We start from the raw sequence: 25,870 nt of genomic DNA, 5'->3' as shown, positions 1-25,870 counted from the left end.
GACTGAACTCAAATTAAGTGATGGTTCATCGAAGCTGAGCAGTGTCATTTTAAAATGACAAATCTAACCATTGAAACATTTTAAATGAAAGTAAAATAATAAACATCAGCTTAATTAAAGAAACTTCCTTTAACGCCTACCCATACAAATCCAAAATGGTTTCTTACAGCTTCGTCCATTCATTTTATTTGTCTTCACACCTTTAATATTGTAAATGTAGTCTTGGTTATCAGTTCGCTTGTAGATAAAGTGCACTCGGTCCTAGTTAAAACCAATAAGTCTGATTAATATTAATGAGTATTTAATTGATCGTTGAATGCTCTGAGCTCATGAAATCGATATGCAGGTCGGATTTTGTCAGGAGTGAAGGACAAAAATAAAATGGCGATATCAAATTTATCACAAAATTCTCCTTAAGAGACATCCAAATGAATAGAAAGTGGTGTAATCTTGAAGATTTTTCGTCTGTTTGGTGTTAAAAACGTTAGAGCTAAGGTAAGTAACTCTACAGGTCGAAAATCAAAAGTAAATGATCTCACTTCAGGTCCTTAGCTTTCTAGGTCATAAAAAAACAACACGATTTTGTATATGTACTCTTTTTTGTTTTGTTTTGTATATATATTTCATGCTTATTTTTGTGCTGAATTTTCGCTTTATTTAGATTTCTTTTAGTTTGCTTCTATCTGTGCAAGTATATCACAATCATAAAGGACAAATAACGTGTAATTTTGATATTGAAATGAATTTCACGACGGATGATTTTTCCCCCGTAACTAGTCAGTTGGCAACTGCCGTCAGTACAAATAAAAAAAGAATCCATTTAATTCCTCTAAACTTATCCCTATTTTCTCATAAAAGCTATACAACAATATGCACTATTTTCTGTTGCCTAAATTGTTTAAATTGTGATATATGATATTTTTAAAGAAAATTGAATATACAATCACGATATACAATATTGTGATCAGCGTTAGTATATAGATTTACACAAACTAAAGCCTACTTAATTTTATAAACAGATACTTCAGTCACACTTTTTTGTCTTCCCGTTTTTCCTGTCAGCGCAATGGATGGAGCAAGGATACTGTTGTTTTTTTCTTTAGCGATCATGTCAGCAGGTGAGGTCAATCTTGATGGCTACGTCAAATAAATTTCATTTGAAGGTCTTTTAGCATGTCACGATAAATAATCGGGTAGGATAAATAACTGAATTAGAGGCGTTTTTACGATCATCAATCAAAAGGTATTTAAAATTTCTGTCATAGATGAGATGCGGAAAGGATTGCAGAAGTATGAAGTCAACGTCGATTTTCCACATTTGATTTGAATTTTTTTCATATATAGTTTTCTTGTGTATATATATCTCCAAAAGTAAAAAAGAAAATGTGCTTGTTTCCAGACCAGATAACAAGAGAAGGCTTACCTGCTTTAACAAATGGCCATCCAGGCACTAACCGTGGCTATGGTATTATGGGAACAACTGATGAAGAAGACAGCGAAAAGTGGGCAAAGGAACAAGATAAGGCATTTAAGAAGCTGGAAAAGAATTGGTTTCAACGAAGGTTTAGTGGTGGTGGAAGCGGTAGTGGAGCTGAAGAAAGCGGATCAGGAAGTAACAGCAATAAACGCAAGAAACCCATTCAAATGTTAATAAGCCGATTACGCAGTTCAGATATCAAGCTTGGCCACAAGAGGCAGATGGGTTACGATGTACAGTCTTATTCAAACACAGATGCTAACAGAATCATTAAACAAGCAGTAAATGAAACTATTCAAGAAAATACGACTGAACCTCCGCCAATGCCACCTACAATGCCCAAGACAACCAGCCCAGTTGAGCCTTACACGTATCTCCCACCCAATATTACTGTTCCTCCCTCTAAGGTGACTGTGAATGAGGTTTCAGAAACTACTACGGTTCAAGGATCAGGTACAGCCTCTTCTAGTGTCAATGTTAAAGGTGTCGGAGGCCAGGAAATGTCCATCAAAACATCCCAAAAGGGTCCAAATGGAGATGGAGCAAATAACACATACAGTGCTAATGGGCCAAAACCAGGAATGCCAGTTTCTTTACACGTAGGTAATAACTTGTCAAGTATTGATATTGTGGATATGAAAACAACTCCATCAAAAGCTATTAATCAACCAAGTTCTTATGGATATTACCCGGAATACAGTGACGCCCAAGTGCAGGAACCACATTCTCAAGCTTTAATTACCACCGTATCTGGCTTGGTTCGAACTGCTCAAACTCAACCGACAGTTACACCTCTTACGCCTGTTACAAATAACAATACTACAAGCTTTCCTTATAGCTACAATAATCAAAACCAAATGGAGACATCGACTGAGAATAGCCAACCGGCAGAGACATCTACGGCTGGCAGCAGCTATCAAGTAAAAGGTTATGCAAGTAATTTGTCAAATTATACATCAACAAATATGAATCCTTCCACAGCCATGGCAACTTCTGAAGGAGCCAACAATGAAAATTCCACTTATAATCAACCTTCTGTTATAGCCGAAACTACTACTAATTATTATTTAGGCGGAGTGCAAATACAAAACCAATCGTCTACACTTGGACAACAGTCGCAAGCACAGCAAGGCAGCTTGCCAACGAGGAGTACTTTCCCATGGCAAAATGTAACTCTGCCTCTTGCTCAAGGTCAAAATCCCAATCCTAGTATTTCGCCTACTCAAAGAGCCGATTTAACCCGTGGGATTCAAAACTCTAACTCAGTGCCGTTTGAGATTCAAAAGACGGAAAGCCAGACGCCATATATGTCGGTTCAATTCCAGACTGAAGTGGCTAACCCAACTAAGTCCCAAGGACTCAACATCCGACCCATACACATTGGTCGGCTTGTGACTCATGACAAAGATGGAGGATTAGTAATTAGCAGTAGTAGTACTTACGAAATTGGAAGAAATGTATTTGACGCTGGTTCTTCTTACCATGGAAGCACTACTTTAAATAATGCTGGAAGCATTCAAAATACGCAACAACAACCAAGTGCCACAAATACATTTTTGAACACCACTACTAATATAAGCAGTCCAACAAACAAACCCAACTCAGCAGGAACATGGGGGTATTTTAACCAGCAAAACCAAAGGGCCAGCCCAACTATCTTTGTCACTCCACCAAAGGATACCTCTCCAACGCCAACTAGCTGGTTGCCCACCTATTCATTATTGAAAAGTATGAAAACAGGAGCACTTGCTTCACAGCCAGACCAGGCGACCGCAGAAGCTTCAATAAACATAACTGAGATATTATTTCCAAAGGACGATCACAAAGGATTGCCTGTAATGGTGATGCAGTCGCCTTCTAGAGAAAACAACCCAACAGTTAAGCCTTCTCCGATCCCACTCATAGACAAAGGTATCTCACAAGCAAAAATGAATGAATCAAATTTGGGTCAATTTCAGTTTCAAAATGTGGGCCCAACTCAAGGTCAAGCAAATGGTTCAACTCAAATATTAACTCAGGGCCAAACTCAAGGTTCAATGAATGGTCCAACTCAAATATTAAACAAGGGCCAAACTCAAGGTCCAACCAATGGTCCAACTCAAATATTAACCCAGGGCCAAACTCATGGTCCAACAATGGGTCCAACTCAGAAATCAACTCAAAGCCCAACTCAAGGCCCAACAAAAGTTATAACACTGAAATTAACTCAAGGTCCGACTCAAGGTCCAGTTCCGACTTCTGGAGTTTCAACGTCAATGTTCTCACTTGGATCAAACCCAACAGTGGTTGGTACCGTGAATCCAACGGCTGGAATAAGTACTGTTACAAGTAAGTTACCAACAGCTGAAAGCAGCGCTTCTTTATTGGCGGGCGAAGAAAAGGCAGCTGGCAACACGACTTACCTTATCCCCAGTATAGAAGAAAGTGGAACCATTTCCTTGCCAGGAAGTCAGACTGATGAGCTAACTGCAAAGGAAATGGAAAACATGATGCATGTAGAAGATATCGAAGACACATTGTTTGGAAACAAAGATAGTATGTCCAATGAGCTCCCAAAAAATGAGGTAAGCCCTGGTGGTGAAAAAGAAGAGAGTGCGACACCGCAAAAGCCAATCCAGGCACTAATTTCTGAAGTACCAACTGCAGACCCATATAAAGGTGTAAAAGATGCTTTGCTCTCAGTAGACATTGCTCAACTGAAACCTGGAGAGCTTCTTAGCCTCCGGCTTCCAAACAGTCAAACAAGCGATATATTCCAAGTCAAGGACATTAAGTCAAATGATGATGTGTCAGCTTATTCGAGTGATCTTGATAATGACCACGAGAAGTCGCTTGACAAAAAGCACATTCTATATGCCATCATAGAAAAAGTAAAACATAATAAGGATTATCGAAATGCAATGAAAGCTATATTTTCGACAGGTGATAGAAGATCATGGAAAAGCTCAAAGAAATCAGGATCTGTTGTCAGAGGAAAGTTAAAAACGATTGCACTACCTCAGAGGGCCATCCTTAGAAGTTATTCCAAAAATCAATTAGATAAAAAGAACGAAGAAAAATTTGCAAAACTTGTCCAGGAAAATATTGGGTTAATGAATGTAGCTGGTTCACATTTTTCTAAAGAAATGAAAAATCCTGATATTGAATTTGATCAAGTTCATCATGTCGTAGAAAAGTACGTTAAGAAAGACAGCAATGATGCAAATAAGTTGCGCCTTAAGTTGATGTCAGTAGGAGCAAAGATGCATCGTCTACAACGGAAATCAAGTATCAGAGGCTCTAAGAGGTCTGGCCTTCGTGGTCATCGCCATTATAATAAGAAAAAGTCAAGTGATGAAAAAGGTTATAAGAAAACAGAAGGAACTTTTGAAGTGACGTTGAACGTCTCTGGTAAGAAGAAGAAGCCAAGTGAAGAAAAAACCAAAGAAGACGATAAATCAGAAAAAACAGCCAATAAACTTAAACCCGGAAGCAAGCTAAAATTCATGGGAACTTTTACGGACCAGAAAAAAGAAAATGGAGAAGAAGACAAAGTGAAAAAGATATCATCTTTACGAACAGAGCAAACTTCACAGGGATTGCAGCCTAACAGACAGCCAGGAAACGTAATTATTGAGGACGAAAAGGGTAATGTATTGTACAAGGGCCCAGTTGACATAGCGGCTCTTAACCAAACTGTTACCAAAAATGGAGGAAATGACACTGGCTTTCAACTACAAAATGTAGGCTACAGAGTAGACCCATCAGCAAATTCTGAAGAAAATGTCGTTCTTAAGCAAGGTTTGCAGCAAGTGATACCGAAGAAAAGAAGCAGAGGGTTACTCCATCGTCGCCATCGTCTTGACATACATAACAACCATTTAAGACGAAGATACTCTAGGTCTATAGAAATAAAAAAGGATGTTATAGCAACAAAAAAGACTGATGGAACTTTTAAGCTGACTCTTGTGGTATCTGGTAAGACAAAAGAAGCAGCAAATGCAGAAACAAATAAAGAAGGAAAAGATGACGTGAACATTAATGACGCTAGGCATCAATTATTTCACGATGAGAAAGAGCTAACGTTCAGCGGCACGTTTACTGATGGCAAAGATTCGAAAGACGAAAACGGGAATGAGAAGAAAAAAGAGAAAGAGAATGGGGAGGAACACGAAGAGCATAAGAAAGAAAATAAGAAAGAGAAAAAAATAAAAAAGGGAGAAAGAGAAGAGGAGGAAGAAGCAGAAGAAAAAGAAGAAGAAGAGAACGAAGAAGATAAAAAGAAAAAGAAGAAAAGAAAGAAGGGGAAGAAAGAAGAAGAAAAGAAGAAAGAAGAAGAAAACGAGGAAGAGAAAGAAGAGGAAGAAGAGAAAGAAGAGAAGGAGGAGAAACAAGGGAAAAAGAAAAAGACAGAGGAAGAAGAAGAAGAGCAGCAAAGCAAGGAAAAGAAAAAAGCAGAAAATGAACAGAAATCTTCAGAAAAAGAATTTTCAAATAAAAACGGTCAAGGTAACACTACATCAATGTCACAACCAAAAGTAAATGCAACAAATGTGATAATAGAAGATGGAAAAGGGAATATTCTTTATAAAGGACCAGTCGATATTGCTGCATTAAATAAAACTGTGTCGACTAAAAATGGAACATATTCAGGATTCCACTTGGAAACTGCAGGCTATAAAATCGAAGAATCAACAGATCCTCAGGAAGTGGAACTCCTAAACGATGGTTTACAGCATGCCATACAACCAAGTGGTACAGGTACAGATCCTCAGGAATTGAAGCTCCTAAACGATGGTTTACAGCATGCCATACAACCAAGTGGTACAGGCAGCCCGTTGCAGTTTCTTGAACCTAAAAGAAAGAGAAGGTCCTTACTTGATGATACTCAGCCTTCAAAGAAAACAGATGGGACTTTTACTTTAACTCTTGCATTAAAAGATGACAAGAAAAAGAAGAAAGAAAACGAGGAGCAAAGGAAGGAAAATAAAGAAAAAGAGGATCAGCAAGATAAGGAAAGAAAGCCAAATGAAGATGGATATTACTCTGATTTTCCACAAAAGAACGACAACGACAACTATAACAAGGAAACTGCAAGTGGGCTGGAAAAATTAAGAAATGTTGAAGACGGTAAAACTGAATCGGAAAAAGCAAAAACGGTATCACCACATGTGATAATTGAAGATGAACATGGGAAACCTTTATACCAAGGTCCGGTCGATATATCTGCTCTTAACAAATCTGTTGCATCAAAGGGAGGATCGTTAGGGTACGAGCTACAGAAAGCAGGTTACCAACTTATAAAAGAGCCTAATCAAGAGCAACCTGTTAGTCAGAGCGAGACAACGAGCAGCCAAAATGATGTTGTCATCCAGGAAGCCTCTGAGCATCCAAATAATTCTCCCAACTCTGCAAGTGTATACCAAACAAAACAGCAGTCAGATAATAGTGACACCAATGTCATCAATATTTCTAGCAGTAATGGTGATGTATTGTCAGGCAATCAGGATGATCAAAGGGTTTCAGTTGATGTAACAAATGATGATGGAAGCCAAGACCACAGCATGTCTGCTGTAGGTAACGAACAGCAGTTATTGAAAGTTTTGCAAATAGCATCAAATATCAAGCCTTCTGATATTTCCAGCAATAAAAAGGAGCAGGAGGATGGTACCAAAACCCTTTTTAATGCGTTGCCAACGTTAAATAAAGAGATTGATCAAAAACCAAGCAAATCAAAATTCAACCCTTTGCCCGCGTTTAATGATAAAGAATATGCCCAGCAACAATCAGTCAGTGATGGTAAAATAAAATTTGTGCAAGATCAAATGGATAAGAAAAAATATCGCGAAGATAAAGCAAAAGTAAAAAGTTCGGACCACAAAATCAAAAATCAGGAACAAAATGGTTCAGATCAACGGAAGAATCCTGTTACAGCATCCACCTCCTTCGTAGATACGACTAACAGTAAACTTCTTCATATATATACACCAAAGCCCGAATTGTCCTCAAAGAATCGCAATTTGGAGGGAAATTCGAAGCAAAATGATCAAAGTGCGCCAGAGAAAATTCCAAGTGACGAAATGCCTCATGATGAAAAAAATAGTCAAAGTAACAAATCCTTAGGAAGTGCAGCAAAGGCGCAAAACGATGTGGAATTGAAAAATAAAGAGAACAGTTACAATGTGTTAATGACTGACGCTCAAAATGGTGCATCTTCTATTGGAGGAAAAATACTGCAGTCAGCTACCGTTATAGATGAACACAAAGATCGGAATCAAAACGAAGGCTTGTCTAAAGAAAACCCAATGGCAAATACTATTCCTAATGATGGTCAAGGAGATGTTTCTGACAGCAGTTCTTTGAACAAAGAAAATGATCCAAATCAAAATGGACAAATAAACCCAAAGAATGTAGCGTTTCTAGCTCAAAATATACCTGCAAATGTTCAAGTGAATGAAGCAGGTATAAAGACTCCAGCATCTCAAATGTCCCTTATAGGACAAGACATCAACAATAATGGCAAACACTTTCCAAAGAAATACCAAGTTTTAAAGCTAACGAGAAACAAGCTAAAAGAACTGCTTGCAAGTAGTGCAAACACTGCAAATGTTGCGAACACTGTAAACATTGCAAACAAAGAAAAAGAACAACAGCAAATCCCTGTTGCTGCAGCTATGCAAGACAATCCGAAAGTTGACAATAAAGATGAGTTTAAAGGGCCAAACAATGGCATGGAGCAGCCCATAACTCTCATTCTTTCAGGTCCGTATCTCGACCAATTAGAACCGAGGAACGATAGCGCTAGCCCACCAACAAATGCTTTGGCAAACGATCAATTAAATAGTGGAAGTCAGGCACGTCAAAATCAAGTCAATATGACGCAAACAAATGTGAAGAATGTAAATGCTTGGCTAAATAATCCAGAAGGCAAGAACATTTCCAGTATGTTGCCAAACGAGATGTTTGGAAATGATGACGACAAAATATTGATTGGAGGAGGAGGGAAAACTGTTAGACCAGCAGCAGCAGCCGAAGGTGCGTTCAAAAGTCAAGAAGCTGCCTCAGGATTGAATGTACTGTTAAAAACCCCGGAAGTTCAAAACCCTGCCTTTTTGGTACAAAGCAAAAATACATCCCCTTTAAAGATTTCGCCAATAAATCGTTTAGGAGTGGAAGCCATGCCAACGATATCCGTCCTAAGTGGTTCTGGACAAAGAGTTGACTGCCATGCATTACCTGCTGGGAGCTCTTTAACACTGTTGAGATGTGGACCAAATGGTCAACGCATAGTTGGTCCAACAGTATCAACAATTTCAAAGGCTCAGGTAGCAAGTATGTTGAACCTCCAAATGAACGATATGCCTCCACAGAACCCTGTACCACAACATCGGTTAACAGAGCCAGATGTTGTACAGAATCTAATGGGAGCACCTGAAATACGGATGAATGACGAGCCTCTATCAAATAACCAACGCGAACCAAAGAAACAGGAATATGGATACGGCACGGTAACAGACCCTACCCTCTACCACAAAATGAGCACAGACATAAGAGATTATCTAGATAAAGAAATTGATGATGAAAAGAATATGATTCAAAACCTTCTTGTGGGAAGTAGTTCACCGAGGGCTTCGCTTCCATCTCAAAATAACGACGACACAGATGATAGTCTTCCCTTTGGGTTCGCATACATTCCCGGTGCATCTGAAAGCAGCTTGTACAACACAGAAGTAAAAAACCAACAAATGTATCAGGGATTCCCGAATGAGTATATAAACACCTTGTCAAATGTAGGTACCTCAAGGTTGCCCCATAAGATGTTTCGATCAAGATCAAGACATAGAAATACCAGGAGATCCCAAATTAAAAAAGCAAATAGAAAACTAGGCCCTTGGAAACGTCGAAAATCGAGCAGAAGCAGAAAAAAATCTCGTGAACACCCTGTGAGACACTGGAGTTTTGGAGGGATGTTTCCGCCTACTTTGCCTTTACTTATACGTCCGCTTTATCCACAACCATGGTTGTTGACGAAGAGATGTTGCAATGATAACAAAAACAATCGTAAATGTTCTAAAACTTTATCATCGCTATCGAAAATCGAGAATTTGCCAACACCGGCCCCTGCCAGCATGAGTGTGTGGGAGTATCTTGGTCGAGTGCTGTGTAGCTGTCCCTGTTGTATAGAATGTTATGACTGGTGAAAAACTTAAGTTAGGCCATTACTTTTCTAGAAAAAATGAAGAAGAACAGGCTCTGCGCAGCCATTCTTACTTTGAAAATAAGTAAGTCGACTTATAAGAACATGCATGTCGGAACAATTTTTGTAGAAGAAAATAGGAAATAGGTTATCGTAATAGATGATCAGACGCTTCTCGCAGTTTTCCATGACACGACGTTTGAGAATCATGCGTAAATGACAAGTAAAATGTACAGCTGCATTGCTGTCTCAAACGTTGGCTCAGTTGTGGGAATTTACATTGGTAGACGAGCTTGAAATAATAATAGAAATATTGAATAATGATTATTAATGCCACCGCCAACTGAAATGTCCAACTCTGTTTGAAAGTGGTAGGGTTTTCCATATATGTTTTATGTATGATATATTCTAATTGCTTGATAGTAAGTGTTTATTTATAATTAGTAAGGCAATTGCAGCAAGAATCGTGGCTTGAAATAAATACATTGATTGTGTTGTTGCACATTAACCTATTTAGTACACAGATCAATTATGCATATACTAATATTTATAAGAAAATACGAATACAACACATTGAAACAATTACTATATTTGGCTATTATAAAATTCCTATTTAACAAATTTTACAAAATCAATCAAGTTAGTTAGACGATCAAAATTCTTAATTTGTAAAGCAAGTGAGACTAGCTATAATTACGAATTTAAACTGAATTAAATTAAGTACGTACTGTTGAATAATAATAAGGAGTATACACTTCAGAACATACAACGTAGAAGCTGGGACACAAAGTTATAATAGATTCTGGGAAATCACGTACATAATTATCCTCTAATCTGTTCGTCTGAGAAACACAGAAGATATGAAACATGTGTTAAGGCCTCCATGCTTTCCGTCAGTGCAACCAATGATAAGCATTTCACATGTTGTATTTCTAGGTACATCTAATTAACGTACTTTATTTTGGTCTCAGCTTCTATGTTCTGCGTTTTTGAGTGATTTTGCTGCTAAGTTTATACTGTTTATAAGCATGAAACTATTAGTAGCATGATCAGGATCTCATCATTACTCTTGACTAACGTTAAGTGTTGTAGATGAATAAAGTACGTTTATCAATTTTGTACATCAAATAAAAGAATAATTGTGTACGCTCACAATGTTGTAGTGACAAGTCAGTTTGGGGTTTGCTTGATTTTTTCTTCACTGTTAACATCCCTTATTTGGATTCAAAAAGCAGCAGTAATAACAGCACGGGACGCGAGACAGGGTTTGGGATTTGGAGGTTGGCGTTGACACACGCACATATTTAGAGGGGGTGTTTTAATAAAGCTAAGCTGTAGCATCGTATAACGTGTTGTTGACCCTGGGTTTTAAAAATGTTGAGATTTGATGAAATTGCGGGAAAATAGGTAAGGGTGGGTGGAGATGCAGTAAGATGTCGCATCATGTCTTGTCGTTGGTCACACACCGAATCGAAACCATTGTCACGGAGTTACTGGACTCTCTTACATGTGAAAACTCTTTTGGTTTCCATGTATACTGGCACGAGGCTAGTCAGTGCAGAACAATATATTTTCGAATTGGTCGCTATAGTTTGATACTATGTGTGGACAAAAGAATTGAATATATTTTTCATCGTGGAAACATTAACAAATGATACTTATTCATGAATGGTAAATGAAATGGTGTTACTGTTATATACCGCTCGTCGGGTCATCGCTTTGCACTGTAGTGAATGAATGGTTGTTGATGCATGGGTTTTATAAAATATAAGGTGGGATGGGATTGTGGTAAAATAGATAAGGTTGAGGGTCGAGAGATGAAGGGAGATGTTGCGCCATGTCTTGTTGTTGGTCATGGGGTTTAAAAATAGTGAGATGTGATGAGAGCTCGGGAAAGAGAGGTAGTGAGTTGGAAGTGAGCGCTGGAGGAAAATATAATAATAAGATGGTTGGGAGTGACTGTTAGTTCTTATTAAATATCCTAGGTCGGTTTTCTTTCAACTTTAACTGCACAACGCACGCCTTTGGCTCCAGTATATATAGGTAAGCGTGTTGCTACTATGTTTACTGCAGTAAAATGGGAATCGATCCACTTGCCAAAGCCAGATATATTGTTTATTTTTAAAATACTCTAAAATTGCGGTTCCGGCAATATCGGGAAATATATTATTTTTGCCGGTCCTGTGGAATGCTGGTCTCAACCGATCTAGTCTAACTGAATTTTTCTTAAAGAATAAACTAGGCTAGATAAACGCATTTATTACCAAGCGTTAGCGTTTTGACAATATATATATATTTTTCATTTGGCCAACTTAAAAAAATCTGCGGATGTAAAATGTTTTAGGCGCAAGAAAATCACTCTTTTGGTGTAAGCCACTGAAGGGTTACCAGCATTCCCAAGAGAGTCAAAAGACAAAAACATGGCGGTCATTTTGGTGCCGTTACAATGGATACTAATGAGAAATCTTTTGTTAAATGACACCAATATGGCCGAGATGACGTAACGTGCAATCGAAAAATTGATTGTCCATATGAGCTGAAGCATAAGTAATGGAAATAAGTATGGATAATGAGGAAGAATCCAATACCACTTTCTGGTATATATGGTCAGCTGTAAACCATAAATGATGGTTTTAAAAAAAAAGAGGAAGACTGCATGGCAAAATACATCGATCATAACCGACAATAGAACGATCATCTAAGCATAGCGACCTCTTCTGGTGTTTCTGTCATCTTACCCGCAGAACGAACAATGTCCCTTATCACTTCTTGGTGACATTACATCACTAGAACTACTAGAACCACGTGACTAAATCTTACAACAGACGAAGACACAACAAAATGGAGGTAAAATATATTGAATCAAAATACTTTCAAATATTAGGTGAAATAGTTTACAGTTACTTTAGTTTGGTACTTTATATATATCAGACGAATTCTTGATTCCTCGAATTAAAGCCTTTGTTAACTATTGTACCACAGTTTTGAATTCTTTTTTTTTTATTTATTTTATCATTCATTAAAAAAAAACAATATATTTTTAAAAAATCTAACGAAGGAATAAGAAGATTAAAAAAAAAAAAAAACGTTTTTGAGTTTCGTATTGTTTGGTTTTCTTGCAGATGTATTTATCTTGATGAGCTTTTGCGTTAGATGTGATGAGTCGTGATTCTTAACTCAACCATGGCAACATTTACATGGATCCTACTGATGCTGTTTGCTCAACAGACTTACTGTCACTCGACAGGCAAACGTATGTAGAAACATTTTTGATGAAATGTTCTGATAACTGAACCCTTTGAATATACTGGACAGAAAATGTATAAGAATACTTTATCGTAAATTTTTCCTTATGCTTAACTCAGTTCCCTATTAAATTGAATCTGTCGGGATCTGGTAATGATCGATTTTGTACACTGCTTTAGCTGTCGCCAAATGAATATTTTTACTGATACGGCAGCCATCTTGAATTATGGGATGTCGTTGGCAAACGTAAAAATATTATAAAGCATAGATTGGCCGGGTTGCGTTTTCAAATAATTCGAAGTCTGGGTGTTTCGCATATTTTTCCAACTACCAGCAAATTCAATTGCATTTTAGATATGCTTCACATTTCCCTGACTTATGCACACAGTGCTGTAACCTCATACTATCCATATATCTTTCAATAATGTAAACGTATCAGTGTGCAAAGGATCACCAGGCTCACTAGATCAATTCATTAACTTTTCTTTTGTCAGTTGTTTGTTTACCCGAGTGACGGTGACAACAGAACTTTTGCATGATCATGTGCAGAAAAATAAAATTCCTTATTATTGTAGATTTGAATGATTTTCCTTGCGAAAGAGAAAACAATCAGTGTGTTATCTTTCTATTTAACATGACTGCCGAAATATTCGGGAAGGATTGGCTGCATTGGATGGTGATCCAAGACCATCTTGATACGCTTGTACATATGGGTCTAATTGATATAAATAGGCGCTTTCCTCCAAATAAAGTAAGCCTGCAAAAAGAATACACACAAAAACGTTTGAAGTTGATTTAAATAGACAAAAGCTATTTCGTCCAATGTGGGGCTCGAACCCACGACCCTGGGATTAAGAGTCCCATGCTCTACCGACTGAGCTAACCAGGCGAGATTAAAATTTTAAGCTTGTGGGACAACTAAATCGGGAAATTAGGAACCCAGAGAACACTCCGAAGTTTGTTGTGCATTAGTTTGTGTTTCAAAACTTTCTCGGATTTGGTTTGCTTTTCTCAGCCATTACAATCAGTCACGCGAGGGAGTGACTATAAAACTGGCAAACTGGGTCCGCTGTGTTGAGTGCACATTTCATTCACAGTTCATGTCTGATGCCACTCTTGGGAGTTGACTCTTTCATGTGTAAATATTTTAACATGTTTGCCATAAAGAACAATTCTCAAGGGAATGTCACGTGGTCTGAAATGGGCAATTTGCATAAGAAGCTAAAAAAATATTCTATTGGTATTATCTTTAATACTAGAATTCTATATTTAATTCTGCTTCCCCCCCCCCCCCCCCCCCCCCCGCATAATTAGAGCAACTGGCCCAGTTATGTTAGCTTATTCTATAGAGCAAGAGGCACTTGGATCAAAATCAATAAAAATTGGAAATGACTTGAAACTTACCTATATGGCCCAGATAGTATCCAAGCAACATGTTTCCTTCACAGTCAAAAGTGGGGGGGGGGGGGGGGGGGAATATCAATTTCATTCAGCATCTAAATTGTGAGCAAATGACGTTATTTACTCAACCCTATTGTTCTTTTCGCTTTTAACACAAAATATCTCAACAGCAAGTGGCTCCAAGGCTAAAATTTTCACTAATCTGATATTCATAATTATAATTGAGTCATATTACCCTGAAATACTTCAATTATTCGGACTTTCAAAAATCGGGGCGTTTTCATCCAAGTGCCCCTTTAATCCATGGGGTTGAAGGTTCGAGCCCTGCATTGGACAGTTTAATTCATTTTATTTCATTTTGTTTGTTTTTTGTTCTGACAGATAAATTGCACCACCATAAAAATGCCAAGAAGAGTTTCTTAGCTGATGCAATGAAAGAAATGGAATACGGCGAAAATGCTGCAGCAACGACGAAAGAAAGTATTCAAAATAACACCAAGGCAGTTGCACCACAAGAAGATAAAACCCATAGCAACAAACAAAGACAAAAACACACCAACAAAAAGGTTGTAAATCAGGATCAATTTGTAGCCAGGATTTTTCCTTCGAAAGTGATTACTGATGTGTCCGAGAAGGAACCAGACAAGGCGAATAAAAATAAGGAACACGGTGATGTGACACCAAAGCTTGGTAAGGTTCACTCGAAATTGCTTTCCACGGGAAATGATCATGAAATTCTGAAGAACAAGGGCAGCTTCAAAAGCGATGCTAAAGTGGTTCAAGATACTGAATCGCTTTTTCAAAACAGTAGCACGTCTTCTATCATTTCACCGTCTTCTTCGCTACAGCAAGTAGTAGTTAGCAGTACGCCTATTCCTACTGACAATACTATAGCTTCTAGTAATAACTCGAATTCAGCATCTGAAGAGATTGACATGAGAACAAACAACCAAGGTCGGCAAAAGAAAGAACCCCGGAAAAATATCAAAGATACCATTCGTCTTCTGCAAGCGTTTGTGGAAAAACTATTAAAGGAAAATGAAACAAATGAATCTAATCAGTCAAGTAAACCCAAACCAACAAAGAAGCAGTCAGAAAAGAAAGATGTTTTGAAGCAAGCACTTCCTATCCATGTGCATCCAGATGACGGACAACAATCTACAGTTATTGCAGGCGTCAAGTACAATCTTGCTCCTATTTATAAGATAAAGGCTAAATATTCAAAAGATGCTGTCAATGCGAGTAACAGCAGTAACTCCAACCCTGCACAGCAGCAAGAACAAGAACAGCAGCAAAAACAACAAAACCAAGAACAACATCAACCAAAGATACCGTCAGAACAACAACAGCAGCAGCAAGAAAATCAAAAACAACAGCAAGAAGCTGAGCCGCAGCAACAGCAACAGCAAAATAATACACAGAACAAATTACAGGAAAACATCGAAAAACTCAAACAAGAAGAAAATTTACTGCGACAATCGTTAGCAGAAAAAGAATTAGAAATACAGAAACTAAAGTTACAGAATCCTCCTTCTGATAACAGTAGCGCTTCTAATCAAGTGGTAGACACTACAACGCAGACTCCAAATATAACTAATGAAAACATGAAACAAGATGAAAGCCATTCAAACGACGATCAGAAGGAAATGAAGTTTGCTTCTCTGAAAGGGGTTCCGCCTGACCTTTTGATGAAGCTTAAGACGATTCTTGAAGAAAAAAGGGGAAAAAGCCAAAATATTGTTTCCAAGCAGGAAGTTCATTCAAGGAAAGCGTTCGAAACAGCGCGCAAGCTCGTTAAAGCTGCTCTAGCTAGAGAACAACTTTTTAGAGCTGAGCAAGACTTCTTTGAAAAGGTAAAAGAGATGATGAATAAGACTTCGACGGAAAATCTCGTAAACGAAAATGCAGATGCACAAAAAGAATCGAATGTAAATAACGAAGAAGGATCTATTGGAGATTATATCCGACAAATTGAAGAGCAAAGTCGATTGGAAGCTAAGGTACGAAGAACGAGTCCCTCCCCACTGCAAGGCATCGCATCCAACACAACTACACAAAGTTTGAATGATTCAATAACTGCAAAAGCAGGGCCCCAAGGAAGAAATTCCTCTCAAGATGCTGCGTCTTTAGATTTACAGGCTTCAGCAGCCAGAATTCTAAAGCAGCTCAACCGTACTAAGGGGCCTGATGAAAAGAATGTCGATGCAGCTGCTCACTTAGAGGAAAAGGTTGCTGAGCAACAAGATGAAATGTACGAGAAACTGATACGACAGACCCTTGGTAAGGGTATGGGAGGAGATGACGAAGATGACGAAGACGACGACGAAGAGGAAGGAGTTACGAGGAATATGAGAACAGAATATAGACCCGAAGAGGAAATGGGTCGTCAAGAGAACTATGGGGACTTTCAGGATACAGACGAGGACGCGCAAAGCAGGTCTAATATTAAATATGTGAAGCAATTTAATCAGAATGAAAGTTTGCCTACTATTGAAGAAGACAGCTTACTTAGTCTCAGAGACAAAATCAGCCGACCGCCAAAACAGGTCTACCCTTAAAGGAGGACAAAAGTAGTTAAAATCCGGAAATATAAGTACAAATATCATTACGCCCCATTTTCATAATTACGCAACCCAGACAACTATGATTGTGTGTTTTCAGTAAATCAAATCTCCAAAGGTCTGAGTTAGTATTTGTTTTTGATAAATGGAAGCCAAAAAATAAACCCAGACGTCGAGGGCAGGGTTGAGCGCATTATTATGTAAATGGGTGTAGCACTGTAAGACCTCTTTTACTTTTTGTGTAATGTTTACCAATTTCAGAGGACGTGACACTCCTGTTACGTTCATCAGTATTGTTTCTTGTTTTTACGTTAGCGCTAGGGAAGATAATGAAATAGTATGTAATAGTTATTAGATCATTGTATACATCGGGATAGTTATCTGATCTACGTTTGTCACGCTCGAGATCCAAACACGTGGCCACTTTTAATGTTAGTATGCGAATCTTTTTGTACACGAGCTTTTTTTTGCTATCAAGCTAAGAGTTCTATGCTTTGTGATTTTTTTTGAGAGCGCTCTGAATGTTAATTGTCTATTGTAAAGAAAATGGTGCTAAAAAAGTCCAAATAAAATGATACTTACAAATATAGCCTTGTATAAAATAGACAAAATTTAGATGCAAAACTCAAATAAGTAAGAAAATGCATAGACATAATCAACTACTTGAGTATAAAATAAAGGTTTTAAATAGAAGCATTTCAATGGTATTATATCATATATGATAGAGTGCAAACAATTAATCCGTGAAACACTAATTACTAAATAGTACAAAATAATGCTAATTAAACAATAGAAAACAATGGAATTTGTATGAAATTGTGCTATTTGATATTACTAAAGTTTCACGATTATATTGTTTGCACTCTATAATATTAAAATTGTAAATTATATTCGGACTACTTCAGAAGGATAGACCTACTTCGTCTTGGTGCCCATGAGAAGACAATACATATAAATATGGATGCAACCCCAACAACAGATTCCCATATACCATTTTTGAGATATGGTGCATTATGATTTTTTAGCTTTGGTACAAACATCGTTTGTTCGTCATGCTTTGTATTATATGGTGTTGTTTTTACCAAGCTAGAATTTTACAAAATGCTGCTGCAAAGAACATTTTTCTAGCGTAACACCATGCACCTTTTAGATCTTTTCAAAAAATCGATAAAAACCAACTAGAACCAGTTCTTGCACAACGTATCATTTTTTCGATCTTGAATACGTATGAGATGGATGGCTGGTGCTTGTTTATTAAATTGGGCTACCTGTGCCTTCAAATTTGTTATTCAAAAAAGGTTTAAATCGTGCATTAAAAGACAAGGAAACAATCAACATATTTTGCATAAGCCAGATATACTACCATCGACAATCAAGGAAGGAATATAGAGGAATGCTGAAAAATTTATCATAGAAATACGAAAAAGCTGTTTAAGAAAAAAACAACACAAACGAGCCCAGAATTCCTACATTTTCAGTACTGTGACTATGATCACTGTACTTTAGTTCATAATGAATTCTTACATCAGTCGTTGTCTTTGAATCGAGGATTGGACTCTACGAACGTATCATTCGAGTTACGCCAAGACTTTGATTTACCTCCATAAACTTAAAAAAAGGTGAGGGATCGAAATATCTATTTTTCTAGGCATGTGTGTTATATGCGATAGAATTCCTAAAAATCGTCGTAAAGTTCTTGTTACAATAACAAAATATTTACCAACCAACTCAGTAGTTGGTCCAACCATAACATAGACTGAACAAATCTTATTTTTTCTTGTTGATTTTGGGCCAACCTAATAATAATAATAAATTAAACCAGAACAAAAATTAGGTTTCTGTATCAAAGTAACATAAATTCGCCAATGTGCTATTGATACAAAAATAATATTTTTGTTGTTCTCGTAATTTTTGAGGTAGGATCAACGCCTTGTTTGTCTAAATTTACACTTTCCCCCGTTCGGAAGAAAAATCGATTTCACCCTATAGCAAATAAATTGATCTTATCAAAAATCAAAAATATTCTACTACAAATATACTAGTAAGTGAGTTCAAATCCGCAATAATAAAAACATATATTGGAAAAATAAACCAGTCAAAAATTAATTTTTTTACGTCCCACCTGACAGAGAGATAATAGTGAAGAAGCTGGAATAATAAAATTTAGCAGGTTGTGTCACTTGGACGGGTGAATTCCATTTTATTCATTGCCGGCAAATTAATTGTTTCACTATTATCATATTTTCTCAAAACCCCTCCGGTCTTAGCTTCGTATTATCAAAGCAAATCTTATTTGTTGGTGAAGAAAACAGGTGAAGTATTTTATAGAAAAGATTTGATTTATTTTACAGAATGATGGATTCCGAGTAATAACTGAAAGGCAGCAAATCTGTCCTTTTGGGTTCAGTCATTGGAAGCCATGTCATGATTCTAGTAGCCAAAATGGTTGAATTAGTTTTTAATTCAGTTGGTTATTTGTCTTTTTATCCAGATCAGTACAGCAGTTTTGGCTAGGCCCGGCAATTACATGGCTCAAATGTAATTAAAACTCCAAAATAACACCATGTGGCCTAAACATTTTGTTGCTGTTTGTTTGGTAGCGACTGTTGTTTTTGCTTTTACAGGTAAGTCATGGACAAATTGCTTTATCAACACGCTTAGCTTCGATTTTATTTCAGACCGGCAGAGAAAGAAATCGAGGGTCAGGGCCCAGTTGTACGAAGGGTGAATAGTGCTATCCGACGCGGGATATATCTTATCCAGTTGATAAATATATTGGATAACAGCATCTACTCATACACTGGATAAGGATTTATCGGTTGGATAGCGCTATCCACCCTTCTACAACCGCCCGGGCTCAAGTGTTTAAGTTTTTTGTCTGTTGGCTACAAGGTACACAATCTTGCTCGAGCAAGAGGTACTACACAGGGAAACTAAATATGGATGATCTCACTCGCTTTACTCTGCCATTCCACTTTTTAGGATGTGATCTGAATCTAAGTGTGGTCGGTTCAGGATTTGACTCAGAACTTTTATTTTCAGTTGCAGTACTATCACAGAATATATTTATACAAAACTCCATTATGAAAAATATAGCGTACTAAAGAAGGGGCCTTACGAAGAAATATCCGTTGCAATATAACATCATTCTAAAACTGAAATATTTTCAATGCCTTTTTTTCTGGATCACAGCTTTGAACCGGTTTCGACTCAGTTTAATAATTAATTGACGAGTATTGGCAATGTTATGTTTCAGGGCCAAGTGATGCAGCTCCAACTAAAGGTAAAATCCCTGTACTCTCTTCATGAATGATATTTAGGTTGAGTGATGATTAGAGTGGCTGTTACTTCTTTCGACTTAGACATTTGAGAAGAAAAAAGCAAAAACAACAAAATTCTATTCTTATACCAAAGCAAGTGAATGGAACAATCCCACCAACACATTACTGAGAAAAAGGGCCAGGAAGTTACGTTATAACGACAACATTTTCCAGGTGTCCAGGTGGAGGGTAAACCCTGACCTCCTGCAAAGCAGATCGTTGCTCGTCTAACCGAGCAAACTTATGTTAAATATTCTACAACTATACCTCTCCCTAAGGAGCTCTTCCTACACACGGTAAGAGACGTAACTGGGTACGAGATTGGCGAGGTAGTGGTCATCTCAGCAATACTTTGTTATTATCGTTATTTTTCTCGGTTTCAAATCTGAAAAAAAAAACCCACAATACTTCGCATTTTTATCTTATTTCAGGGTGTAAGAAAACCTTTACATCTTTGTCACAAGAAGCAGGCCTAGAAGCGCAAGCCCTGACCGATCCTGATGAGGACAAGGTATTTCATGCCAACAGCATAGATGAAATAACACTCATGAAGAAGAAATCCAAAGTAATGGAGAAGAGGAGTGATGATAATGATTGTGAAGGTGAAGATGTTGAGAATGGTGCAAAAAAAGGGAATGTAGTGCATCAAACTGTCAAACCGATTCCAAAATCTGGCATCATCAAACTCGATACTAATAAACCCGACAAATTTGTGGAGAGCATTCAAATAGATGCAAATGAAAACAGTGATAAAAAAGTCAAGAAATCAAGTGCTACCGGTTTCATCGATCCTCTAGTCGTGCAACAAAAACAGAGAATACAGACTTTGCAATCAAGCATCCACAAGAATCTCGTAAAACTCTTCCACCACCTAAAGCACACACATCCTCTTAACACTTTAGATGATCAAAAGGAAGTGGCTCAAGCTAAAGAGGCATTAATTGCAGATGCTAAGAGGATGACTGCTTTAAATCATGAACGGTCACCTGCCGAGAACTTCTTGAGTGGACTTAGCAACAATACGCTTATATCAAAAATGCTTAAAAACAAGAACAAACCTAATATAGTATCCTTAGACAACCCTTTGGGGAATGCTACTAAAGTCAACACTAGCAGCAGTGAAGCAAAAGCTGGAAGCAAGGAAGACTCGAGCTTTGAAGTCAAGACAAGTGGAGAAGCAGAACCACACGGTAACGAAGGAAGTTCGAACGTTGAAATAAAAATTAGTGGAGATGTGAAGCCCAGCGGGAATAACAGTAAAAACATTGAAGTTAAAAATGATGATCATTCTAGTTTTAGTGCTGAGGAGGGGAAAAAAGCTAGTAGCCAAGGAAGTTCTGGTACTGAGATAAACTCCAGCGGTAATTTAGATAGCATTGATCTTGCTATGAAGAGCAGCAATGACAAACCAGAGGAGAACGCAAACAAAGTGAAAAAATTAGACAATAATAAGTTCACTGTGAGTGAGAATGACTCATCTTCAAATCCTAACGAAACTGCAAAACTTGGAAAATTTAGCCTTGATAAGAAGGAAGAAAATGTTACGAAGCTTAAAGTCAAAGAAGTAAAAGAGAAAGAATCTGATGAAAACCCGAACATCAAACACGATCCCTACGCTGAAATAGCTGCGAGTCCGGACGATCCAAAGATGCCCCCAAACGTCAAGCTTCCCAAAGAAGGTCCATACATTCCTGTTGGTATACCAAAGAATGATGATGATGATGATGATGAAAAGGAAACGGAAAAAGAGAAGGATAGAGGGCGTGGCGGAGGAGGTGGAGGTGGTGGAGGAGGAGGTGGAGCTAGAGGTGGTGGTGGAGGGGCTCCCTTCATACCACCGCCAGGTAAGATATATTAACGCATGTCAATCTCATTCATTTAACCCCATTAGGTTATTACTTTACTTTGGACAACTCTCGAAAGCAAACTAATTTAATTAGATTAACGTATGTTTTCGGGTAAAGGAAACAATGTTGTTAACTAAATCGCCTTGGTTTAAAAATGATATAATTAATTTTAAAAGATAAATGCTATTTTTAAATAACATAATTGAAGATACCTGTTCATGTTTGCAGAGTTCAGATGATATTGATGGAGGCGTTTCGTTAGTCTATAGTAAACTTTCATTGAAAGCTCTATTTAGTATTCATAATATGTGTCTAAGATGATTAAATTGTGTTCTACTGTGTTTTGCAGCGGTCTGTTTCTGCCCTCCGTTCCGGATTTAGGCTAGGGTATTTTTTTCTCCTCGACCAGCCTGCCATTGGGCTTTACGGAGAGAAAAACAACAGCCCCTGTTCGCGGGGTAGATGTGATTTAATACTGTTTATTTGAATGTATTAATAAACAAAATGCCCCCTTAAGAAATTAGTATTGTGCACGTGGGCTTACCACTGTAAAGCCTAAAGATATTACCCCTGCTCAAAAGTCTCAATTAGAAGTGACCTATTATAGCAGCGTTGCTGGCTTTAGTGTTGAGTCTTGTATTATTCTGTTTAGGTGACTTTGCAGGACAATCTGAAGCTCCTGGTCAAAATGACTTAAGTATGGAAGGTGTGTATAACATTACTACCATTATCGTCGACTTTCAACTTGAATTTCAACTACGGCCAATCAAAGAACTGCGATAAAAAAGATATTTTGATGCCCAGGGATATTAAACTAAATTAAAAATTTTAGAGAATTACAGGAATAAAATCTTTAATTCAGTCAAAAATCTTTCTTAAGATATTTTTAAATATATTTCAGTTCCTTGATTGCAATTGACGGGCGGCGAAGTATGCTTGTTGCCCAACGAGGTACATCGTATAAAGCTTCGCGGGTAGCCCTTCAACGATAATAGTAGTAATTGCACTTGTTGATTCACTTATAAAAAGTATTACTTGCTTTGACAACAGCAACAAAAATGTCTCAAAACTTTAATGTTCTTAATTGTCACAGTGCAGCGTTGGTTAATTTTTTGCTTCTTAATGGCAAACCATCCCAAACCTGAGAGCAGCTCTTTTAAATAATTTATCTACCTCGCAGGTAACGTCAACCCTGATCTTGCTGACAAAGGAATATTGAATTCCTTTCGAACTGAAGCCATACAGGCTCAGCTACAGGACCAGATACAGCAGCAAGCACTAGAAGGACAAATGATGCATGGAATGAATCGGATGATGGGTAGAGGAAGGATGGCAAGTGCATTTGGTGGTGGTAGCTTAGATGGGCTAGGTGCAGTGGGAGGTATGGGAGGTATGCATGGAATGGGGGGTATGGGAATGGGTGCCATGGGAAGTATGGGAGCCATGGGAGGTATGGGAGCCATGGGAGGTATGGGAGCCATGGGAGGTATGGGAGCCATGGGAGGTATGGGAGGTATGGGAGGTATGGCAGCTGGTATGGATGGTATTGATGGCCCACGTATGGGAGCCATGGGTGGAATAGGTGGTATGAATGACATGCCGGGTGGCATGGGAGGTATGGCTGGTGGTATGCCAGGAGGTATGGGTGGCATGGAAGGTGTAGGTGGTATGGGAAGCATGGGAAGCATGGGTTTTGCGAGAAGTATGGATGGATATGGTGGTATGAATGGCATGAATGGCATGGGCAGAATGCCTGATATGGCAGGAGATATGGACTTTGATGAAGGAGCATATGGACGAAGAGACTTCATGCCAGAGGAACCACCATCTTATGGTGGGCAATACGGATACGACGAAAGTCCAAGGTATCCCTCCATGATGGAGGAGACAGGAGTGAGTAGGAATACTGTACCTGCACGATATCCTGGAGCTGACGAAATAAAAAGGTCTCGTAGACCAATGTACAACCCAAGATACTTTAATGATGACGACGATGACGAAGGTGATGGACCTGAAGGTGACTACCCTGAGGCTGTCGCAGCAACACAACGAGACAGAGCACCTGAGCCAAGCAGATACGAAGATCTCCAGGCCAACGATTATGACCCTGATGAAGAATACGATTCCGAAGACGAAAGAAAAACAAGAATAGCAAAAGTAGAAAAACTCTCCAAAATCAAGACAAAAAGTTCTAAAAAGAAGCTGCATTAAGACTGAACCACGTTGGGTATTCAGAACACTAATCTACAGAAACTGTGACCAAGTTTAAATGACGGGTATAAAGTAAAAACGTACGGAGAGATAATAACATGAGAAGGACTATAGAAACGACGTTTTCTCAAGAGCGATGTGATATAGTTTTAGAATGAATTTTCTTGTCATATTCACAGGAGAAAAAAAAAAAAAAATTTTCAGAGAGTGTACCTTTTTGGAATTTATCACTGGATAAGTGTTTTGAACTTTTGGTTTGTATGTTTTGGTTGTATTGAATGACTGCTGCTAGGTGTTAGTTAGTTAGGTGTAAATATAAATATACATACATTGTCAGTGTATACAATACTGTGTTAGAGTGGTTTTATTTGGCCCGTCAAACAAAGTTTTATTATAATTAGTGAGTAGTAGTCAAAGTAAAAAATGAAAACAAAACAAAAAACAAAAAACAAAGAAATTTGTTTCCTACTATTTATTACGTTGACTAATCGTTCACGGGCGAAGTAAAACCAAACTCATTCATTGTTATGATTCTTTGTGACAGAAGCGTTTATTATCCAAGAAAAACTCCCATGATTATTTCCAAAGAATGAAAAAAATTGATAAACTTTAAGACATGAGTAAAAGCTTCATGTCAGATGCCGTGAGAAAACCCGTTACCAATGAAGATACAATGTATCTGAGTTGATAAAATGCAGCATATACCTGCATACTGTGCATATACCTCTGGCATGGCAAATACAGCTCCATTCGTAGAACAGAACAAAAGAATTTCAATCTCCTGAAAATTGGAAACCTATATGTTTGTTCTCCAAATTGAGCTGCATTTCCGGACGATGTCTTGCAAGGCATTACCAGAAATCAGGGACAACATGGCGGACAATCTAATTATTCATACTTTTTCTGGCCCTTTAAAAATAGTCGTCCAATAAAGAGATTTGTATGGAAGGATTATTTCAATACTGGATAAAATTTAATGTACTTATAGTTTTATTTGTCTAGTGTTTTACAAATACTTAGTGGTTCTTCACTAACAACTTGGAGAGAAAAAAAGTCCAAAAGTCTATGTTTTCCTTCGGTCAAACAGGTTATTGATTATAAAAGGTTTCTTGTGAATGAATTCCATACTTCCTTGTAATTGCCTTTATGATTCTCCGCAATAAAAATATAAAATTGCTCTGCACAAAGGACAAAGTCAAAACCTGGTGTTCAGGATCGATTATTTAGATATCAATGGTTTCATTTACCTTCTTGAAAAGCAATTCCTTCTTCTTTCTGTTCGGTCAAACATCCATCAATATTACAGCATTTTTTTCTCCAAAATATACGTAAAATTTTCAAATATCTTGGAAAAGAAAGCACCATTTCGTTTGTAAAGAAAAGAACTCTTGATGTTTACCTCAGCCGCCATTTTTGAGCTTAGAAACCAGGCCATATTTGAGTAAAAAGTGTTGGTATTCCTGTGTTATTAGAGTGAATTTCGCTCCAATATTTAGATTTTCAAAAATGATAACTCTCAAAAAATGCCTGATAGTCTCTCTCCTTATATGAAACAGTCATATGACTGGAAATTGAAGTTCAACTCTGAAACACTGAAAAACTGCAATTAAAGAAAACCTGCAGTAAGCTTT

At 37.7% G+C, this 25,870-nt stretch overlaps 4 protein-coding genes and 1 non-coding gene across 5 annotated transcripts in view; 3 read left to right on the top strand and 2 right to left on the bottom strand.

Moving 5' to 3' along the window:
- The window catches only part of LOC116294685 (uncharacterized), a 50,456-nt gene extending 24,606 nt beyond the window's left edge, over positions 1 to 25,850 (bottom strand). The window contains exon 1 of the mRNA XM_089037157.1: positions 25,487 to 25,850. Coding sequence (XP_088893283.1) covers positions 25,487 to 25,604 — 118 coding nt within the window. The 5' untranslated portion in view covers positions 25,605 to 25,850. The remainder of the gene's footprint in view (positions 1 to 25,486) is intronic.
- On the top strand, positions 1,422 to 10,871 carry LOC116294676 (uncharacterized). Its single transcript, XM_089037059.1, has one exon. It carries the CDS (start codon positions 1,471 to 1,473, stop codon positions 9,655 to 9,657), a length of 8,187 nt encoding a protein of 2,728 aa, XP_088893185.1. The 5' UTR covers positions 1,422 to 1,470; the 3' UTR covers positions 9,658 to 10,871.
- Positions 12,480 to 17,408, top strand: LOC116294680 (uncharacterized). The gene is made up of 3 exons (XM_031702329.2): positions 12,480 to 12,500; positions 12,776 to 12,906; positions 14,682 to 17,408. The coding sequence occupies exons 2-3, from the start codon at positions 12,837 to 12,839 to the stop codon at positions 16,856 to 16,858; spliced, it is 2,247 nt and encodes a 748-aa protein (XP_031558189.2). The 5' UTR covers positions 12,480 to 12,500; positions 12,776 to 12,836; the 3' UTR covers positions 16,859 to 17,408.
- Positions 13,716 to 13,788, bottom strand: Trnak-cuu (transfer RNA lysine (anticodon CUU)). Its single transcript has one exon. It is a non-coding gene; the product is annotated as a tRNA-Lys (tRNA).
- LOC116294677 (uncharacterized) lies at positions 18,406 to 25,226 on the top strand. Its single transcript, XM_031702323.2, has 6 exons — positions 18,406 to 18,480; positions 19,353 to 19,485; positions 20,118 to 20,144; positions 20,613 to 22,025; positions 22,681 to 22,734; positions 23,209 to 25,226. Exons 2-6 carry the CDS (start codon positions 19,425 to 19,427, stop codon positions 24,237 to 24,239), a joined length of 2,586 nt encoding a protein of 861 aa, XP_031558183.2. The 5' UTR covers positions 18,406 to 18,480; positions 19,353 to 19,424; the 3' UTR covers positions 24,240 to 25,226.
- Positions 25,851 to 25,870: the final 20 nt, after the last annotated feature.

This window comes from Actinia tenebrosa, unplaced genomic scaffold (assembly GCF_029948245.1).
Source record: "Actinia tenebrosa isolate PJP-AT-01 unplaced genomic scaffold, QUT_ActTen_1.0 PGA_scaffold4__44_contigs__length_22323623, whole genome shotgun sequence".
Taxonomy (NCBI): Eukaryota; Metazoa; Cnidaria; class Anthozoa; order Actiniaria; family Actiniidae; genus Actinia; species Actinia tenebrosa.
Note: the sequence above shows the minus strand (reverse complement) of the source record. Positions and strands in the feature narration are given on the sequence as shown.